Source organism: Eschscholzia californica, unplaced genomic scaffold (genome assembly GCF_041429995.1).
Source record: "Eschscholzia californica isolate CP2 unplaced genomic scaffold, dmEscCali1.0.p SCAF_1, whole genome shotgun sequence".
Classification (NCBI taxonomy): Eukaryota; Viridiplantae; Streptophyta; class Magnoliopsida; order Ranunculales; family Papaveraceae; genus Eschscholzia; species Eschscholzia californica.
Window position 1 is genome coordinate 27573569 of NW_028238198.1, and position 15643 is coordinate 27589211.

General features: G+C 37.0%; 4 protein-coding genes across 5 annotated transcripts; 3 read left to right on the plus strand and 1 right to left on the minus strand.

Annotated features, from left to right (window-relative positions):
• Positions 1–60: 60 nt before the first annotated feature.
• Positions 61–5206, minus strand: LOC147565677 (uncharacterized). Its single transcript, XM_086652362.1, has 6 exons — positions 4921–5206; positions 4294–4563; positions 4067–4188; positions 3009–3554; positions 2609–2858; positions 61–2048 (listed from the first exon to the last, which is right to left on the minus strand). The coding sequence occupies exons 1-6, from the start codon at positions 5204–5206 to the stop codon at positions 61–63; spliced, it is 3462 nt and encodes a 1153-aa protein (XP_086508488.1).
• Positions 5207–5347: 141 nt separating this feature from the next.
• LOC147565678 (metal tolerance protein 11-like) lies at positions 5348–8759 on the plus strand. The gene is made up of 6 exons (XM_086652178.1): positions 5348–5685; positions 6431–6540; positions 6674–6919; positions 7365–7445; positions 7591–7821; positions 8270–8759. The coding sequence occupies exons 1-6, from the start codon at positions 5517–5519 to the stop codon at positions 8615–8617; spliced, it is 1185 nt and encodes a 394-aa protein (XP_086508304.1). The 5' UTR covers positions 5348–5516; the 3' UTR covers positions 8618–8759.
• An 896-nt stretch (positions 8760–9655) lies between these two features.
• RAD51D (DNA repair RAD51-like protein) lies at positions 9656–14035 on the plus strand. Of its 2 annotated transcripts, XM_086652179.1 has the most exons (10): positions 9656–9867; positions 9990–10069; positions 10163–10278; positions 10360–10441; positions 10543–10677; positions 11299–11412; positions 11484–11574; positions 12221–12291; positions 12748–12897; positions 13673–14035. In XM_086652179.1, the coding sequence occupies exons 1-10, from the start codon at positions 9780–9782 to the stop codon at positions 13712–13714; spliced, it is 969 nt and encodes a 322-aa protein (XP_086508305.1). In that variant the 5' UTR covers positions 9656–9779; the 3' UTR covers positions 13715–14035. The 2 variants fall into 2 exon arrangements, with proteins under 2 accessions (XP_086508305.1, XP_086508306.1); XM_086652180.1 differs by lacking the exon at positions 11299–11412 and having other exon boundaries at positions 13673–13800.
• Positions 14036–14716: 681 nt separating this feature from the next.
• LOC147565680 (uncharacterized) lies at positions 14717–15643 on the plus strand. The gene is made up of 3 exons (XM_086652181.1): positions 14717–14845; positions 14949–15054; positions 15187–15643. The coding sequence occupies exons 1-3, from the start codon at positions 14792–14794 to the stop codon at positions 15387–15389; spliced, it is 363 nt and encodes a 120-aa protein (XP_086508307.1). The 5' UTR covers positions 14717–14791; the 3' UTR covers positions 15390–15643.

Consider the following 15643-nt stretch of genomic DNA (forward strand, 5'->3'; position numbering starts at 1 on the left):
CTCAAAGCAAAGAAAGGACTAAACGTAAAGAAATTTAACATCTGAAGGATGAAAAGATAATTAGACATTAACAAGTGCCGCCAGGTCATGTGCGTCCGAATTTTGGGCCCGGTTGCAATGTATAACCTCCGTCCGATTCCCGTGTGCTCGTAATCTTAACCGTTGGATTCGATGTTCTATTCTCCATGGTATAACAGGATCTGCGGCCGAGATCAATTCAGCCAAAACCCTAGAGTCGGTCTCCATTATAAAAGGGTAAAGCCCCAGCTCCTCTGCGAGAGAGAACCCTAGTTTTACCGCCTCTATCTCACTGTGTAAAGGTGACTCCGAATTTGTTCTAGTCGATCTCGAACCCAAAATATTACCAATCGAATCCCTAGCAATGGCAGCACATGAAGAGCCTGTTTCTTTAAAGGAACCATCACAATTAACTTTGGTGATTCCTAAAGGGGGCGGACACCATCGAGTTTTCTGCAAGAAAGCTTCATTAGTATTAGGTAAGTCGAAGTCAGGAACGTACCTCAATTCTTCTTTAATCAGCCACCAACATCTTTGAAGATCCGGTTTCTTCATCTGGAAGTATGCTTCATTTCTCGTCTTCCACCAAAACCAAAGAAGATAAGTATAAGTGTACCAATCTTGATTTCCTTTTTCTTTTAGATTAAGAGTTCTTGCTAGACATTTGATTGGGTTTGTTTTGATGTTTTGAAGGTTGTCCAACCTTGCTCGATTCATGAGATCTTGATAGAGGGGACATGTACCAAATAAATGGTAAGTATTCTCTACTTCACCTGTTTCGCATAAACCACATATCTCTGATTTGTCTGGTATTCGTTTATGAATGTTATGTAGTGTCGGCAACCCTTCATTTACTAGCTTCCAGATAAACATTTGAATCTTTGGAATCATGTGTTTCTTTTTCCAAAACTCGTTCCATGGAAAATCATATGCCTCTTGTGATCTCACAGGATGTTCTTTGATTTGAGCATAAAAAGATTTGGCTGAGAATTTCCCCGATTCTTTCGGTTTCCAAATTAATTTGTCCTGCCTGTTAACTAGATGAATATTAGTATTTATGATTGCTTGAGCTTCTGTTGTATCAAACCACTGCTTGATATTATCTATGTTCCATTCATTTCCATCCTGCTTCAATAAATCAGAAACTAAGCATATATTGTCAGGCAGATTAGAAAAATTAATCGGTTTATGACCTGGGAGATCTAATACCCAAGGGTCTGTCCTGATGTTGACCATTGAACCATTACCAATGTGCCATATTATGTTATTTTTGATAGTGTCCCTGGTATGGATCATAGCTTGCCAAATTGGAGATGTACCTTGGGGTATATCATAAGACCAAAAATCCACTTTCCTGAGATACTTGGATGTCAAAAGTTTTACCCAAATTTCATCGGGTCTAGTCAAAAAAGTCCAAGTCCTACTAGCAATAAGTGAGAGGTTTACTTCATGTAAAGTCCTAATGCCTAGTACTCCTTTATGTTTAGGAGAAGATATAATATCCCAGTTGATAAAGTGAAGCTTTTTGTCATTTGTATTGTGTCCCCACCAAAAGCACCTTTCTATTCTCTCTAGCTGGTACACCACCTGTTTTGGAATGAGCTGAAAACCACAAATATATGTGCAATATGATGCAAGGATGGACTTGATTAGAACAGTCCTTCCTGCTTGAGTAGTAAATTTATGTTTCCAGCCTGCTAATGTAGTTTTAAACTTCTCTATTAGCCAATTATAACTTTGTATCATATTGTCTTTTCTGAGCACAAGGGCTCCCAAATATTTCTCCCTATCTGTCATGATGGGGGCACGCAATTTATCAATGAATGAATCCTTGATGGAAGAAGACACACCTTTACTGAAGTATATGGAAGACTTAGAGAAGTTTACCTGTTGCCCTGAGAATGATGAGTAATGTTCCATGATTTGTATCACTGCTTCTAGATTTTTTAGATTTGCTTTACCAAAAACAATAAGGTCGTCAGCAAAAAGGAGATGTGTAATAGAGGGGGCTGCTGGATTGACCTTATATCCTGTAAATGTACCTTTATCCTCATAATGATTAATAAGGAGCGAGAGAGACTGAGAGCATAGGATAAATAGATAGGGCGATAGAGGACAGCCCTGTCTGAGGCCTCTAGAGGCCGAGAAGTCGCCCACTACACTCCCATTAATTTGTATGTTAAATCTAGATGTGGTAATACAACACATGATCAAATCAAGAATGAGGCCAGAGAGGCCAGTAGCCTGAAGGACTTTTCTCAAGAAGTCCCAACTTACTCTATCATATGCTTTGCCATATCCATTTTCAGTGAGAAATGCCCTTTTTGAGCTTTAGAGGCATGCATGGAATGGAGTAGTTCCTTAGTAATGATTATATTATCCATTATTTGCCTGTTAGGTACAAAAGCATTTTGATTCCACAAAATACAGTCCTCCAAGTATGGTCTAAGTCGATTGGCTAATATTTTGGTGATGAATTTGTAGACCGAATTGCAAAGAGAAATCGGTCTAAACTCCGAGGCAGTACTCGGATTTCTTATCTTGGGAATTAAGGCAATTGTTGTAAAATTTAAATGGGGGTCTATCTTACCTGTCGAGAAAGCTAGCTGGATATAGAGAACGAGTTCATGTCCGATTACCTCCCAATTATGTTGAAAGAAAAAACACGGAAGTCCATCTGGTCCCGGACTTTTGATAGATCCCATTTCCATAACGACTGCCTTAATTTCTTCCGAGGTTGGAATCCTTGAGATATCTGCCAGTTGTTCGATCGAGAGTACCTTATATGCATTCATGACCTCCATTGGAGGTTCATTGACTCGGTCCTCAGTAAACAAATTCTGAAAAAAGGAAACAAACTCGTTTTCAATCTCATCTTTATTTTTAGACATACTTCCACTACTGAGTTTTAATTCATGAATTCTGTTCTTCTGTTTTCTGCTTGACATTGAAACGTGAAATGCTCTTGTGTTTCGGTCGCCATTATGAACCCATTTAGACCTAGATCTCTGCTCTGCCCTTGTTTTTTGTAAGTCCTCCAAATAGATTATTTCCTCTTGAATTTTGCTTTCCGCATTTAATAGTTCCTCAGTCGAGTCAAGAGTCTGAATTTGAAGGAGTCTAGTCCTGAGAACATTAAGCCTATTTTTAATGACACCGAATGCTCTCCTACTCCACTTCCTAATTGAAGTTTTAACTTGTTGAAGCTTTTCAAGGAAAGGGCCTGATGTATTGTCCCATTGCTCTTGGAATTGAGCACTATATTGTTCATGTTTCGTCCAAAAGACTTCAAACTTAGAAATGGTTTGTAAAGGTCGCCCCTCCACTATAAGTTTTAAGAGTATAGGAGAATGGTCACTATTATATCTAGGCAAATGGAATACCCCTGCCTCTGGATAACATGTCAACCACTCAGCGTCACATAGGACTCTATCTAATCTTTCTTTAGTTAGGTGATGCATTGCCTTGTTGTTAGTCCAGGTGTACGCGGGACCGTTAAACCCCAAGTCCAGAAGATTAGCGTTATCAAGAAATTGCTGAAATTGGTTCAAAAAAGGGATGTTAGAACTACCACCAAATTTATCCTTATAATCCGAAAGAGCATTCAGGTCGCCCATACAGCAGTAAGGGTTAGTTAACCCCTGAATTCTAATGAGTAGGTTATCCCAAAAGGGTAGTCTATCCCGAATATTAGGGGGACCATAGATGCAAAGTAGATCCCAGGAGTTAGAACCTGGAAATGTTATGGAGGCATGAATTAGATTAATAGAGGAAAAAATAATATCTAAATGAAATTCGTTAGACCAATACAATAATAGCCCACCACTACGGCCCATAGATGGGACTACATGATAATTTACTAGATTAAAATTACGAAAGAAAGGAAGAGGAATATAATTAGGTAATTTGGTTTCCGAAAGAAAAACCAATGAAGGTTTTACCGAACCCAGGAACTGATTTAGAGTTTCTCTTGTCGGGGTGTTCCCAAGCCCTCGACAATTCCACGCAAAGAAACTCATATAGATGTCGGCATTGGGGCTGCCGATACCCTTTCTTCCTTCTTTTCCTGAGGTTGATTTCTGTTGGTTCTTTTAAAATGTTTAGGTGCTCTAACATCCTCTGTAGACATATCCACATCCACGTATCCCGATCTACTGGTTGAGGCCTTGCCTGTACAATCATATTGAAATAAAGAGTTATTATGCACACCCATAGGTATAATAGCATTAGGAACTCCCCTTTTTCTAGTCCTGCACAAATTAGATAAGAGATCACCAAAATTTGTTTTAATTGTATAATCAAACTCCTGTTCTGGTTCTTCATTATGAACCGGCAAAACACTTGATTGTTGCGGATTCACCAACAGACCAGATCCATAGGACTCAAGTTCTTTTACCCTGTTACGAGGGCCATAAGGAACTTTAAAATCGTCGTTGTACTCAGGTTTCATGGCCTTTATGACTTTGATACGAAGATCCTCGGAAAGGTCTTGTTTCAAGAGATCATTGAAGGCTAGAATAGTGGAGCAAAACTTCATGGTGTGTCCTGTAATACCACAATAGATACAAAACCTAGGAAGTTTTTCAATTTTCAAAGAGATAGCCAAAATTTTGGTGTTTGAGAGTTTAAGGTAAACAATTTGTTGAAGAGGTTTGAGGATATTCAATTCTATCTTAACCCTACCAAACAAACTCCATTTGGATGCTTCTTCCACAGTCGTGGGAATGAAGTTTCCAATCGAACCGGCTAAACGATTGACCACCGTACTGTTTAAATGGCTGGGGGGTAAACCATGCATTTGGACCCAGAACTAGGCCGACTCAAACACGTGGTCTGCAGGCATAATCTCCGAAGAACATTGTTGTAATATAATCAACTCATCTTGTAGAACCCATGGAGAACTTTCCATCGCCAAGTCCAATTCAGTAGCAGTGGCAAACTTGATGAGGAATACATTAACCTTAATCTCAGTAAGATTGAATTTGTTTGGTCCGTGAATTACGCGAGATAATCTCGAGACGGCTTGGTTAATATCTATTTGTTTTGTACTTTGGAACCAAACCACCCCGTTTTTCATAACATCCATCTCCCAGGGTATGAGATCATGACCGTCGACTGTAATTTGAACACATTCATTTGTCGTAAGTGCTGCAAATTGTTGCAGAAAATGGTTACTAGGTTCTGCCATGGAGAACGAAAGAGGTACAAGAAGAAAAAAGATTGAAGAAGACAACACAAAGAGACTAGATCTCGACTAAATATCTCCTAAAGAGCGACTAGGTTCCAGAGAAAAGTGCATATTATTATATGATACGATACGGAGTACTTTGTACGTGGGCTCTACCTTATAAAAAAAAAAGTCACAGTCCAAATATCACAGGAAACCTATAAATATACTCCAGTGTCTCCAAATTCCTGAAAACGGAAGGTTAAAAATCTGTTTTTCTTTCTTCTTCCTCATTTTACCCTCATCAAGTTGTTCGTGGCTACGAGCAACAATGGTTGATCCTGTAACTTCCGGTGGTGTAGCCAACGAATCTGAAGCACGTCTCTTACCTGAATCTGACAGTGATGAACGATCATGGAAGTTGAATTTCGCCGGAGTTCAACGATCAGAGTACAGTGAAAGGACTCCTCATGGAGTTAAAAAATATATTTGTTGTTTAGGTCGGTATCTTTATTCACTCTCACTTTTACAATATAGTAATAAATTTTCTTTAGTTATTTTCATGTCTTTGATTATTATTAATTAGTTTCATCAACTTGTTCTTTCTTAGGGTTTTCTATTGCTATCAAGTAGTCATTTACTCCAGAATAAAAAGTTTAGCTTTGGGTAAGTTTGTAAGAGAGAAATCAACTAATTGACTTGAATGGCATCATAGGGCAATTATGAATGAAAACCCACAAAAATTCCTCTGTTTGTGATGTAACTTGTAAGCCTGAATACTCATGCACATTGCTTAGAAAGAATTTATGGGCAGCGAACTAGCACGTTGTCTTACATGTCGTCTAGGCTATTTGGGTGGAGTTGGCGCATAGGTAAACCTAGAGTTGTCTTAGGGAACACTCGTGCCGAAAAAAGTCCTTGTACCATGTAGAATTGGCTTGTTTTGGATTCGGGTGGCGCCTAAATCACGAGCAGTGTGGCTGGTATGAAGAGGGGTGCCTATCTCTTGATTAGACCATAATAATAATTTCTATAAGGTCACACGATCCTTCCGTCTGGAGACACTGGTGAGACCTTTCAGAAAGTAAAGAAACCATGAAATTTGTTTGAAAGTCATCAGAGAGATTCTATTTAGTCATATAATAAGGTTTTAGTTACTGAAGTTGTGAGTTTTGTAACATGAAGTCAATTGTTGGAGATATATTGTATGACGATGCCATAATTGATATAATTCTACGGGTTTAGGTTCAAATGATGAGGTGGCTGAATATTACCAGCAGCAAGATGAAATGTTGGATGGGTTCAATGAAATGGATGCCTTAACTGATGGTGATTTTCGTCCCGGAATGACGAAGGTCTGTATGCAATTTATGGCTTTCAACTTCTCATTGGGGGATCAATAATCAGTAAATTAGCATTTTTCCCTTTGACCAGTTTATAGTGCATTCAATAGTCCGTGAATTGACATTATTTCTCTTTTCTTCTCAGGAAGAAAGCGAAAAGTTGGCTAAGAGTGAGAACCTGGCTATCAGAATATCGAACATTGCTAACATGGTTCTTTTTGGTGGAAAAGTGTTTGCATCAGTCCAGAGTGGTTCATTGTCTATCATGGCATCCACACTTGATTCACTTCTTGATCTATTATCTGGTTTTATTTTGTGGTTCACTGCATTCTCAATGAAAACACCAAACCCTTATCGATATCCTATTGGAAAAAAGAGGATGCAACCGTTGGTTAGTTATCTTCCCTTATTATCTATTTCGAAGCGACATAGTTTTTGCTTTTTTTCTGTAGTAAACAGCAAATGTTTAGAAATGTCTTGTAGTTTCTATTACACGGAGAAAGAAGTTCAAGTGGTCTGAGGGTAAGATAAGTTCAAGTGGTCTGAATTCAGGATTATTTGTCTACCCGATGAAGTACCTCTTCTTCTTGATAGTATCTTTTGAATCTTTTACTTTTCAATATTATTAGTGATAGGTCATAAAAATAAGGTAGTTTTATTTTCATAAGCTACTGCTTTTCAAAGCACATTTTGGGAATCAACTTAAGATATGCTTCCAAAGCATTTTCTAATAATACTTAAAATGTTCCCGAAGTTGAGAAAGCTATTCTGTATAGTTTAATCTTTCTGCTACCTGTCATAATTTATACTTCACTTCTCGATTCAACAATGTGTAGGGAATCCTTGTTTTTGCCTCTGTCATGGCAACACTAGGATTGCAAATAATCATGGAGTCCATCCGTACACTGATAACTCATGTAAGTGGATACCTAACCTTTTGGAAGGACAATTTGAACTGTTTGTCATTGATAAATCTCAGATATGTCAAAAGCATATAACTTACTCGTTCTACTTTTATCTCTCTTTTAAAGTTATGATTTATGTCCTGGTTTACTATCACAGCATAGTTTCAACTTGACCAAGGAGCAACAATATTGGGTGATTGGTATTATGGTATCTGTAACAACGGTGAAGTTTTGCCTGTTCATTTACTGTCGTTCTTTCGCAAATGACATTGTCAAAGCTTATGCACAAGATCATTTCTTTGATGTCGTCACCAATATCATCGGTCTAATAGGTGCACTCCTTGCAAATTACTTTCATGAGTGGATGGATCCGGTTGGAGCTATTATTGTAAGTGATACACACACTTTCTCTCTCTCATTCTCGAAACACATAAAATTAAACAATTCTTATATAGCATTAGAGCAGAAGATCGAAAGCATACTATTACCATACCTCACCTCTGGGCGGCTCACCAACCTCAACAGAATGGCAAATCTTCCTCAGCCGCTAATCTCGACCTTGTCGTCACCCCCGAGTGACGACCAAACACCTGTATCGCCCGAGGCGCTTAGACCATCTAATTCCGTCGTGTAGGGACATGCCAGGCTTATCAGAACATGTTGTAGATATAATTGAGTTGGAGTGATTTTTCCAACTGAACCCCAAAGGTTCAATTCCCATTTCTTGGACAGGCAACCAGTAATGGAAAGTATCAGGTGGTCGTTTAATAATATGTACATATCAAACGATATTTCATCTTCTGCATATATTAACTCGATTTTAATTTCTGACACAGTTGTCGTTGTACACAATCCGGACATGGTCTATGACAGTACTCGAAAACGTGAACTCTCTCGTTGGTAGGACTGCAGAACCCGAGTATCTTCAGAAGCTAACATACTTATGCTGGAATCACCATAAGGCTATAAAGCACATCGACACTGTTCGTGCTTATACATTTGGTTCTCATTACTTTGTTGAAGTTGATATCGTCTTGCCATCTGAGATGCCATTGTTGCAGGCGCATGATATTGATGAGTCCTTACAGGGAAAGCTTGAACGCTTACCCGAGATCGAGCGGGCTTTTGTTCATCTTGATTACGAGTTCACTCACAAGCCCGAGCATGCCTATGTGCATTCTTAAACTCGGATTACTAAGAGGAGATACTTTTTTTTTCGTTACCTATTTTGTTTAAGAATGTGGATGAATGATAATATAGTATTTGCTTAGACACTTTCCAGGGTAAGTCTTAGATGGCAATAAAATTTACCACGATTTTTTCCAAGTACTTCCATTCTTCTATTTTGGCTTCTCCTCAGCTGAAATATATGGACTGCAGTTTTCATAATTTTGGGTTCTCTTTTGCTACTGGATTGGTTCAGTTGGGATTGAAAAATAATGTTGGGTTAGTCGAGTGGATAAAACTTCTTGACATTGGGTAGGACCTAGAGGTCAAGGGATCGATGAAATCAAAGTCCTTCCAAGATTAGTAAATGTCGTGGTATTTTGAGTGAGCTCGTAGTTCTTTTGTCAAGGAATAAAAGCGGAGGCGATATGTATAATTACTTAAGTTTGAATCGCTACAAATGGTATCAAAGCACTTCCAAAACATGAACTATTTGGCTAAGTATTGAACCCTTTTAGGTGGTCTCCCAGAGCCACGCGAGAAACAAAATCCCGTTTACCTTGTGTTTGAGTTTAAGTGTCAAAAATAGGAACAATACTGATAACTGCCAAAACTACGAGACTTACAACATTGTTAAAAATGTGCTTGAAAATTCAGAACTGAAAAAAAAAAGGAAATATTGTTATAGATTATACCTATAACTGGAATATTTATCTATATATATGTATGAAATTGAATTTTACAATAGTTGGTCCAAATATATTTTGGGAGATTTCAATATAAGAGTTTGAGGGTCTTGTTGTACCAGTCCTTTTCCAATCACAAATAGATGAATCCATCTAACAATGCGACAATACCTACTTTTGCCGCAAATGTACGCTCTTTTGTGTCACGTGTCAATCGCTAATTGTTTCTAACAACCTTTTAACTGATTTTAGTAACTCATGATCACTTAATGATTATAAAACATAAACTTAAACATCATAGGCAAATTTTGTGTTGGTTTTGGTCATAAACCTGTCACAAGTTATGGGCAAAACTTGGCCGGGGGCCCGGGGACCAATTACCCCGAGTCAAAATATCCATTTAAATACGCGGGACTTTCAGATCATGATCCATCCCGCCAAATAGAACGTTAACTCATTAATCCATCTTCCAAGCTGAATCAAAACCCTAAAAATGCCACCACTCGAGTCTCTTGAGCGCGACTTTCCCATTATCGACGCTAATTTCCGGCACTTTTGTTCTTCTAACGGCATTTTCTCAGGTATTCCTTTACTTTTAATCTTTCTTGTTTCAAGAAAACTAATTACCCTAATTTTCTTATTCTTCTAAGATCCTACTAATAACTATTGATGGTCTTTAGTGTTTTGGTTTTGATTTGTGCAGTTGAAGATTTCCTTCTCCATGATATCTATGTATTAGTTGCGCTTGCTGAACGCCATTCTAGTTTAGACAAATTGAAGCAGGTCAATTTTCATGCACCATCTTGATTATAGTTTATGTTATTATCTCAAACTGGTTAAATGTATTTATGATTTGTTTCACTTTTTTGGGTACAGGGTATCACTCAAATCCTCTCTATAATAGACAGTCAACATCAGCCGTGGTTGAATGGTGCGGAGCTGTTGAATGAAGCTCGGCAGAATAAGCATGTTCTCTCCACAGGATGCCAAGGGTAAGCAAAAACAGTTGACCAATTACTAGATATTCGTTTGGAATGCTTTATATATTATAGGTATTTGAGTTTTTTGGTTAGGATTGATGTACTACTTCAAGGTGGATTACGTGAGGGACAATTAACCGAACTAGTGGGTACTTCATCATCTGGTAAAACACAAGTAGGTAACTACACATATTGGTTGAGTTGGAAATTTGGGTAGTACTCAAATCATGTCTTTTAAAGATGAAATTTATATTTGTATTTGTATAAACACAACAGATTTGCCAACAAGCTGCTTCAAATGTTGCATTCAAGTATGTGGGTTCTGTTATGTTCTTAGATACATCTAACTCCTTTTCACCCAAACGTGTTTCGGGCTTTATCAATCAACTCTTGGACCATACTCGGAAACAGGTATATCTTATTACTTTTCCTCTTTTAGTTCTTCTCTTTTTGATCATACAACATGATTGCCCGTTCTCAAGCTTCTTTCTTTAATCTGGTTTGACTTCTAAAGATGCATATATGTATGTAGAATTGCATTACCAAATCCAACAAGCACAATCATTTTTGTCTAGGAATATGAATTTCGTACTGGAATGTTTTTTTTCTCCTAAATTATGTGTTTGGTATTCAACAACCGCTAACACTAAAAGTGCCAAAATTAAATTTCCATTAAATAGATAATTGTAGCTCTCAATGCCAGATAAATAAATAAGTCACAATGTTAAACTAAATCAGTTGGTAGTTACTTGTTACTATAAAATTACAACATTTTGCTCTTTTTCTTGCAAAGCAACAATAAAAATTATCTTTTCAGAAACACATAAGCATACTTGATGCAGGAATCCAAGAATGTAAATACTACGTTTTTATCAATTTATGAATTGTGAAGATTATATTCCAAACTCGTCTAATTGGGGTGAGCTTGTGTAGATTTTGCAACCGATCGATATGATCTTTATATTTCTTTATTTCTTCTCTTCCTGATATCTATTTTCATATCTACTTCCAATCCCACCATTCGTTTTGCAGGTCAGATTTGAAACCCTTGAAAGAACACTAAAGAAAGTATACTGCCACTCCGTTTTCGACATCTTTGAGTTGTTGGATGTATTGCATCAGCTTGAATTCAAATTAAGATCTCAGGTGTCGGATCCTTATATAATCTTGTAGTTCCTGAAACCAGTTCCATGGTATTGATTAACTCCTATGTGTAGGTCATGAGTGGAGATAGGAAGGTGCGGCTGCTTATCATTGACTCGATCTCATCCCTCATTACCCCAATTCTTGGAGGCAGTGGTGCTCAGGGTATACAATCCTGTACTTGTACTGCAGTTTTATACCTGTCCATGATAGGGCGATACATTATCTACAATAAGATGATTTTCAGATCTTCTTATCATGTTATGAATCCATTGCGACTTTCAATACTCTTAAAACTTTGTCAATCTATTTTTGGACGACATTTTTCTAATTCGTTACTTACGTTGAACGGTTGAACTACCTTTAGTTTCTATATTGTTGAATTGAATCCGTATTACCTAGCTATGGAATATTTATATAATTTTTTCTGTTTAACATCATTAAGGTATACAATGCATAATAATGAAAGCTAAAGAAGCAAGTGGATCATATTATAGAATACACAATCGACATACAAATAGATTGAAGCTGAATAGGAGAACCTCCTTCAAGGTGGTTTATTGGTTCTGTTGAGATCCCACACAGACTTTCTAAGCCCAGAAAGATGCTAACATGCTATGCTGTGTCCAATGTTGTACCTTGCCCATCATGCGTCTCCATTGGTTGGTCATGCGTCTCCATTGGTTGGTCAAAACTATGCTTGCAAATACCATTAGAGTAACAAGACCACAATCTGTTACCAAAAAAATCTGTTACTATGTATAACTATATATCAAAGTCATTATGTCCTTTCTCTGTTTGAAAAATGCAGGACACTCTTTGATGATATCTGCAGCGTTTCTTCTGAAGAAATTAGCACATGAATATAGTCTCTCTGTGCTGGTAAATTTTTCACTTGAACTAGTTTGACCTCCCTTATATTCAAGCTGGTGCCATCACGATAGTTTCCATAAAGCAACTTCTTAACTTTTCAGGTGATATCTCCCCTATTTTTGAAAACACGAACATCGATTTGGTTTGGGCTGTAACAGCTGTCTATTCTAGTGTATATTATTAGACATTGCTAAAGCCCAGAAGGACCATTTAGCATAAGTATTTTGAAGTAATCAAAGGTTCAACTAAGACGTTAAGTAAATCAAGTTATTTCTTAAATTTTTTATTTTCCAAGCAGAGGTGTATAAAACATTATAGCATAGAATTAAACAGACCATGTCATATCAGTTCTAGAAGATGTACCATGAATTATATTTTTATCACCAGCACCTGGGCTATACTACTGCGTAAGTACTATGTTTAGGTTGTATAAGCAGTATTAATGCTGTTGTGAAATTGACTTAGGTGACAAACCACATGGTGGGTGGAGAGAAAGGTGTCGTAAAGCCTGCTCTAGGGGAGAGTTGGAAAGGTGTTCCACATGTTCGACTACTGCTTTCACGTGACCTTGAAAGTAATACGTGTAGCATGTCTCTCTTGAAGCACCCGTGTATGGTATGCTTTTCTCAATTCTTGTGATTTAGCAGTTTAAACATATATTGGAGCATAGTTCGCTCTTAGCTTGTAGTGTTGGAGGCTCTTTCTCCTTTCTCTGTCATTACTTTAACTCATCTTTCATTTTTCTTCATATTTGGTTGCATTATTGGCGATAGTTGAATTGCCAAAAACAGAAAGGTGAAAATAATGCAATGCATACTGTAATCATGGGTCCAGTTCCTTAGTGACTTTTCAGAATAGTTTTGTCTTGAATTTCTAATTGTTTGGAATCATATATAGGTGAAAGTCAAATCAAACCAGTTTTCATTGTTTACATCTTTATTAAGAGGACCAAGTTGATGTGATCAAAGGACTGAACTGTTTTGGGAAAATATCCCCAAGTTGCAATAAGGCATGTTAAAACTTTTAGTGTCATCAAATTCTGATGGTTGACTTGAAAGTATTTAGAGTTACTTTATTTGTATGAGGTTTTTTTTAAGGAGATCATCCTCACGAAAAACTAAGCCTTGCTATCATCTTCTGGTAAGGTAAATGAGGTGTTGGACCAAGAGGAGTCGGTAAAGAAGTTGATGTGGGGGGTGCAGGAGTACATATTCCTCTCAAACTAGAAAACTTGTCGAGATGTATCGAAAGAGAGTATTACTAATGAATACAGATAGTCTTAAATTTAAAGGTTATTGTTGTGTAAAAATTTGCCCCATAAACGTTACTTCCTCGGTGCATGTAATCGCGACACCACTATCACTATTGATTTATCCTATGCTTCTTGCAGGCTTCGGATAGGGTAGTAAAATTTACGATCCACGACAATTAATTGCAGAAGTATGTTTATGAATCTTGATTGAGAATTTATGGCAAAATATCTAGAACAAGTAAGCAGAGGAATCCAAATTGTTTGTCTCATCCTTTGGTTTTTGTGGTAAGGGGAATTCTCATCTTTCTATCTCTATCTCTATCTCAGTCCTTTATGGAGATTTTGTTGATAAACGGAAGTTTTTGAAAAGACTATTCTTTATCATTCTTAGAACAAGACAACAAACCATTTTGTTCTGTGTGCAGAAATTTTGCATTTTGAGAGGGCCTTTGTTCAAACTTCAATTATGGAGGGCATTATATATGATTCAATTATTTTAAATATCTAGATTTTTCTCTTTATTTTATTTTTATTTATTATTTTTATGTCCATTTTTCATTGGGATTCTTGACTATTGATATTTCAGATTTCAATTTTCACATTATTTTAAATTTGCAGATATTTGAGGTCTTTTCTGATTGTCATTGTCTATGTGTTTTGGTGTGTGATTCTTTGAAGATTTGTTGTGTTCAAGTTTTTTCAGGTCTTATTATCTAGATGGTGGCTTGGTGCTGGTTGATCACATGCATTATCAAAAGAAGGTTTGGCTTTGCCTTGATTTGTTCCCAGTTTTTGTTTACAATATGAGCATATTAGTTGTTTGAGTCAGAGATGGAATGAAGAAGCTTATCAAGAATGAGAGGAGAGCAGAGGATGCAATTTTGCAGAGCTACTCTGTAGATTCATTTTTATAATCCACACAGAGAGAGAGAGAGAGAGAGAGAGAGAGAGAGGTTTACAAATCTTGGTAATCCCTTCTCAACCAATAATCATCTATCTCTCACGTGGGACTATAGGTCCCACCTCATCATCCCCCACCCCAGAAAAACCAATACCAAAACAAAAACAACCTCCCATTGCCTAATATAAGTTGTTTTCATTTGTTTCTCAAAGCTTTCTTACACATTGATACACCTCTCTCTCTCTAGCCAACTTAAAGGTCTTGTATCCTTTGTTCAGATCATTCTCTTTTTCAGCAACTACTGTACTACTTTTTAGTTCTATAATAAGGAGATATCAGAAGAAGAAAAAGGGATCATGGGTGACTCTTCTTCTTCACCATCTTCATCTTCTGCTTCATACATCCACATGGTAATTGAATTTAACTCAAAACCCAAGTTCATATATATAATTTCATTTGATCCTTAAATTTGTATAAATGTTACGTATTTGTGTTTTTGTTGTTCTTTCATAGGTGCAACACTTGATTGAGAAATGTTTACTCTTCGATATGACTAAAGAAGAGTGCATGGAAGCTCTCTCTAAGCATGCAAATATTAAATCAATCATTACTTCAACAGGTACAGAAAAGAATGATCCAAACTATTACCAAGTCCCACTCTTAGATGTTACCTTATATTAATCGATATCTTGCATTAGTTTCTCTTGTGTTTATTAAAAACTTATCTTATGACAAATATTATGAAATATAGTATGGAAAGAACTAGAGAAAGAGAACAAGGAATTCTTCGAAACCTACTCGAGGAACCAAAGAGATATTGGAGGAAATGTTATGTCTGAAAAGGAAACTACCCAGAGGATACTAAAGGTACTCCGTGGATCTTCTTCACCAGGTCGTAGATCATCAGGAACAGAAGGATCACAACATAACAACAAGGACGATGATGACAAATAGAATTCTTCTCTGTGTTCCATGTAATACCTCTTAGGAAACTAGTACCATAAAAAGTAAATAAAACATGGGATAGTGGGAAGGGAGGAGAAGCTAAATTATTTGGTCCCCTACTCTGTTTTAGTATTTGTTTGTATGGGTCGCCATCGTCACTGTCAGTCGATTGTTGAAAAGCGCAACTATTTTCTTTCGTGACATTAGTGTGCCTTTATTAATTATTAGATAGAAAGAGACGGTATCGGTGGACTTTTTACCAA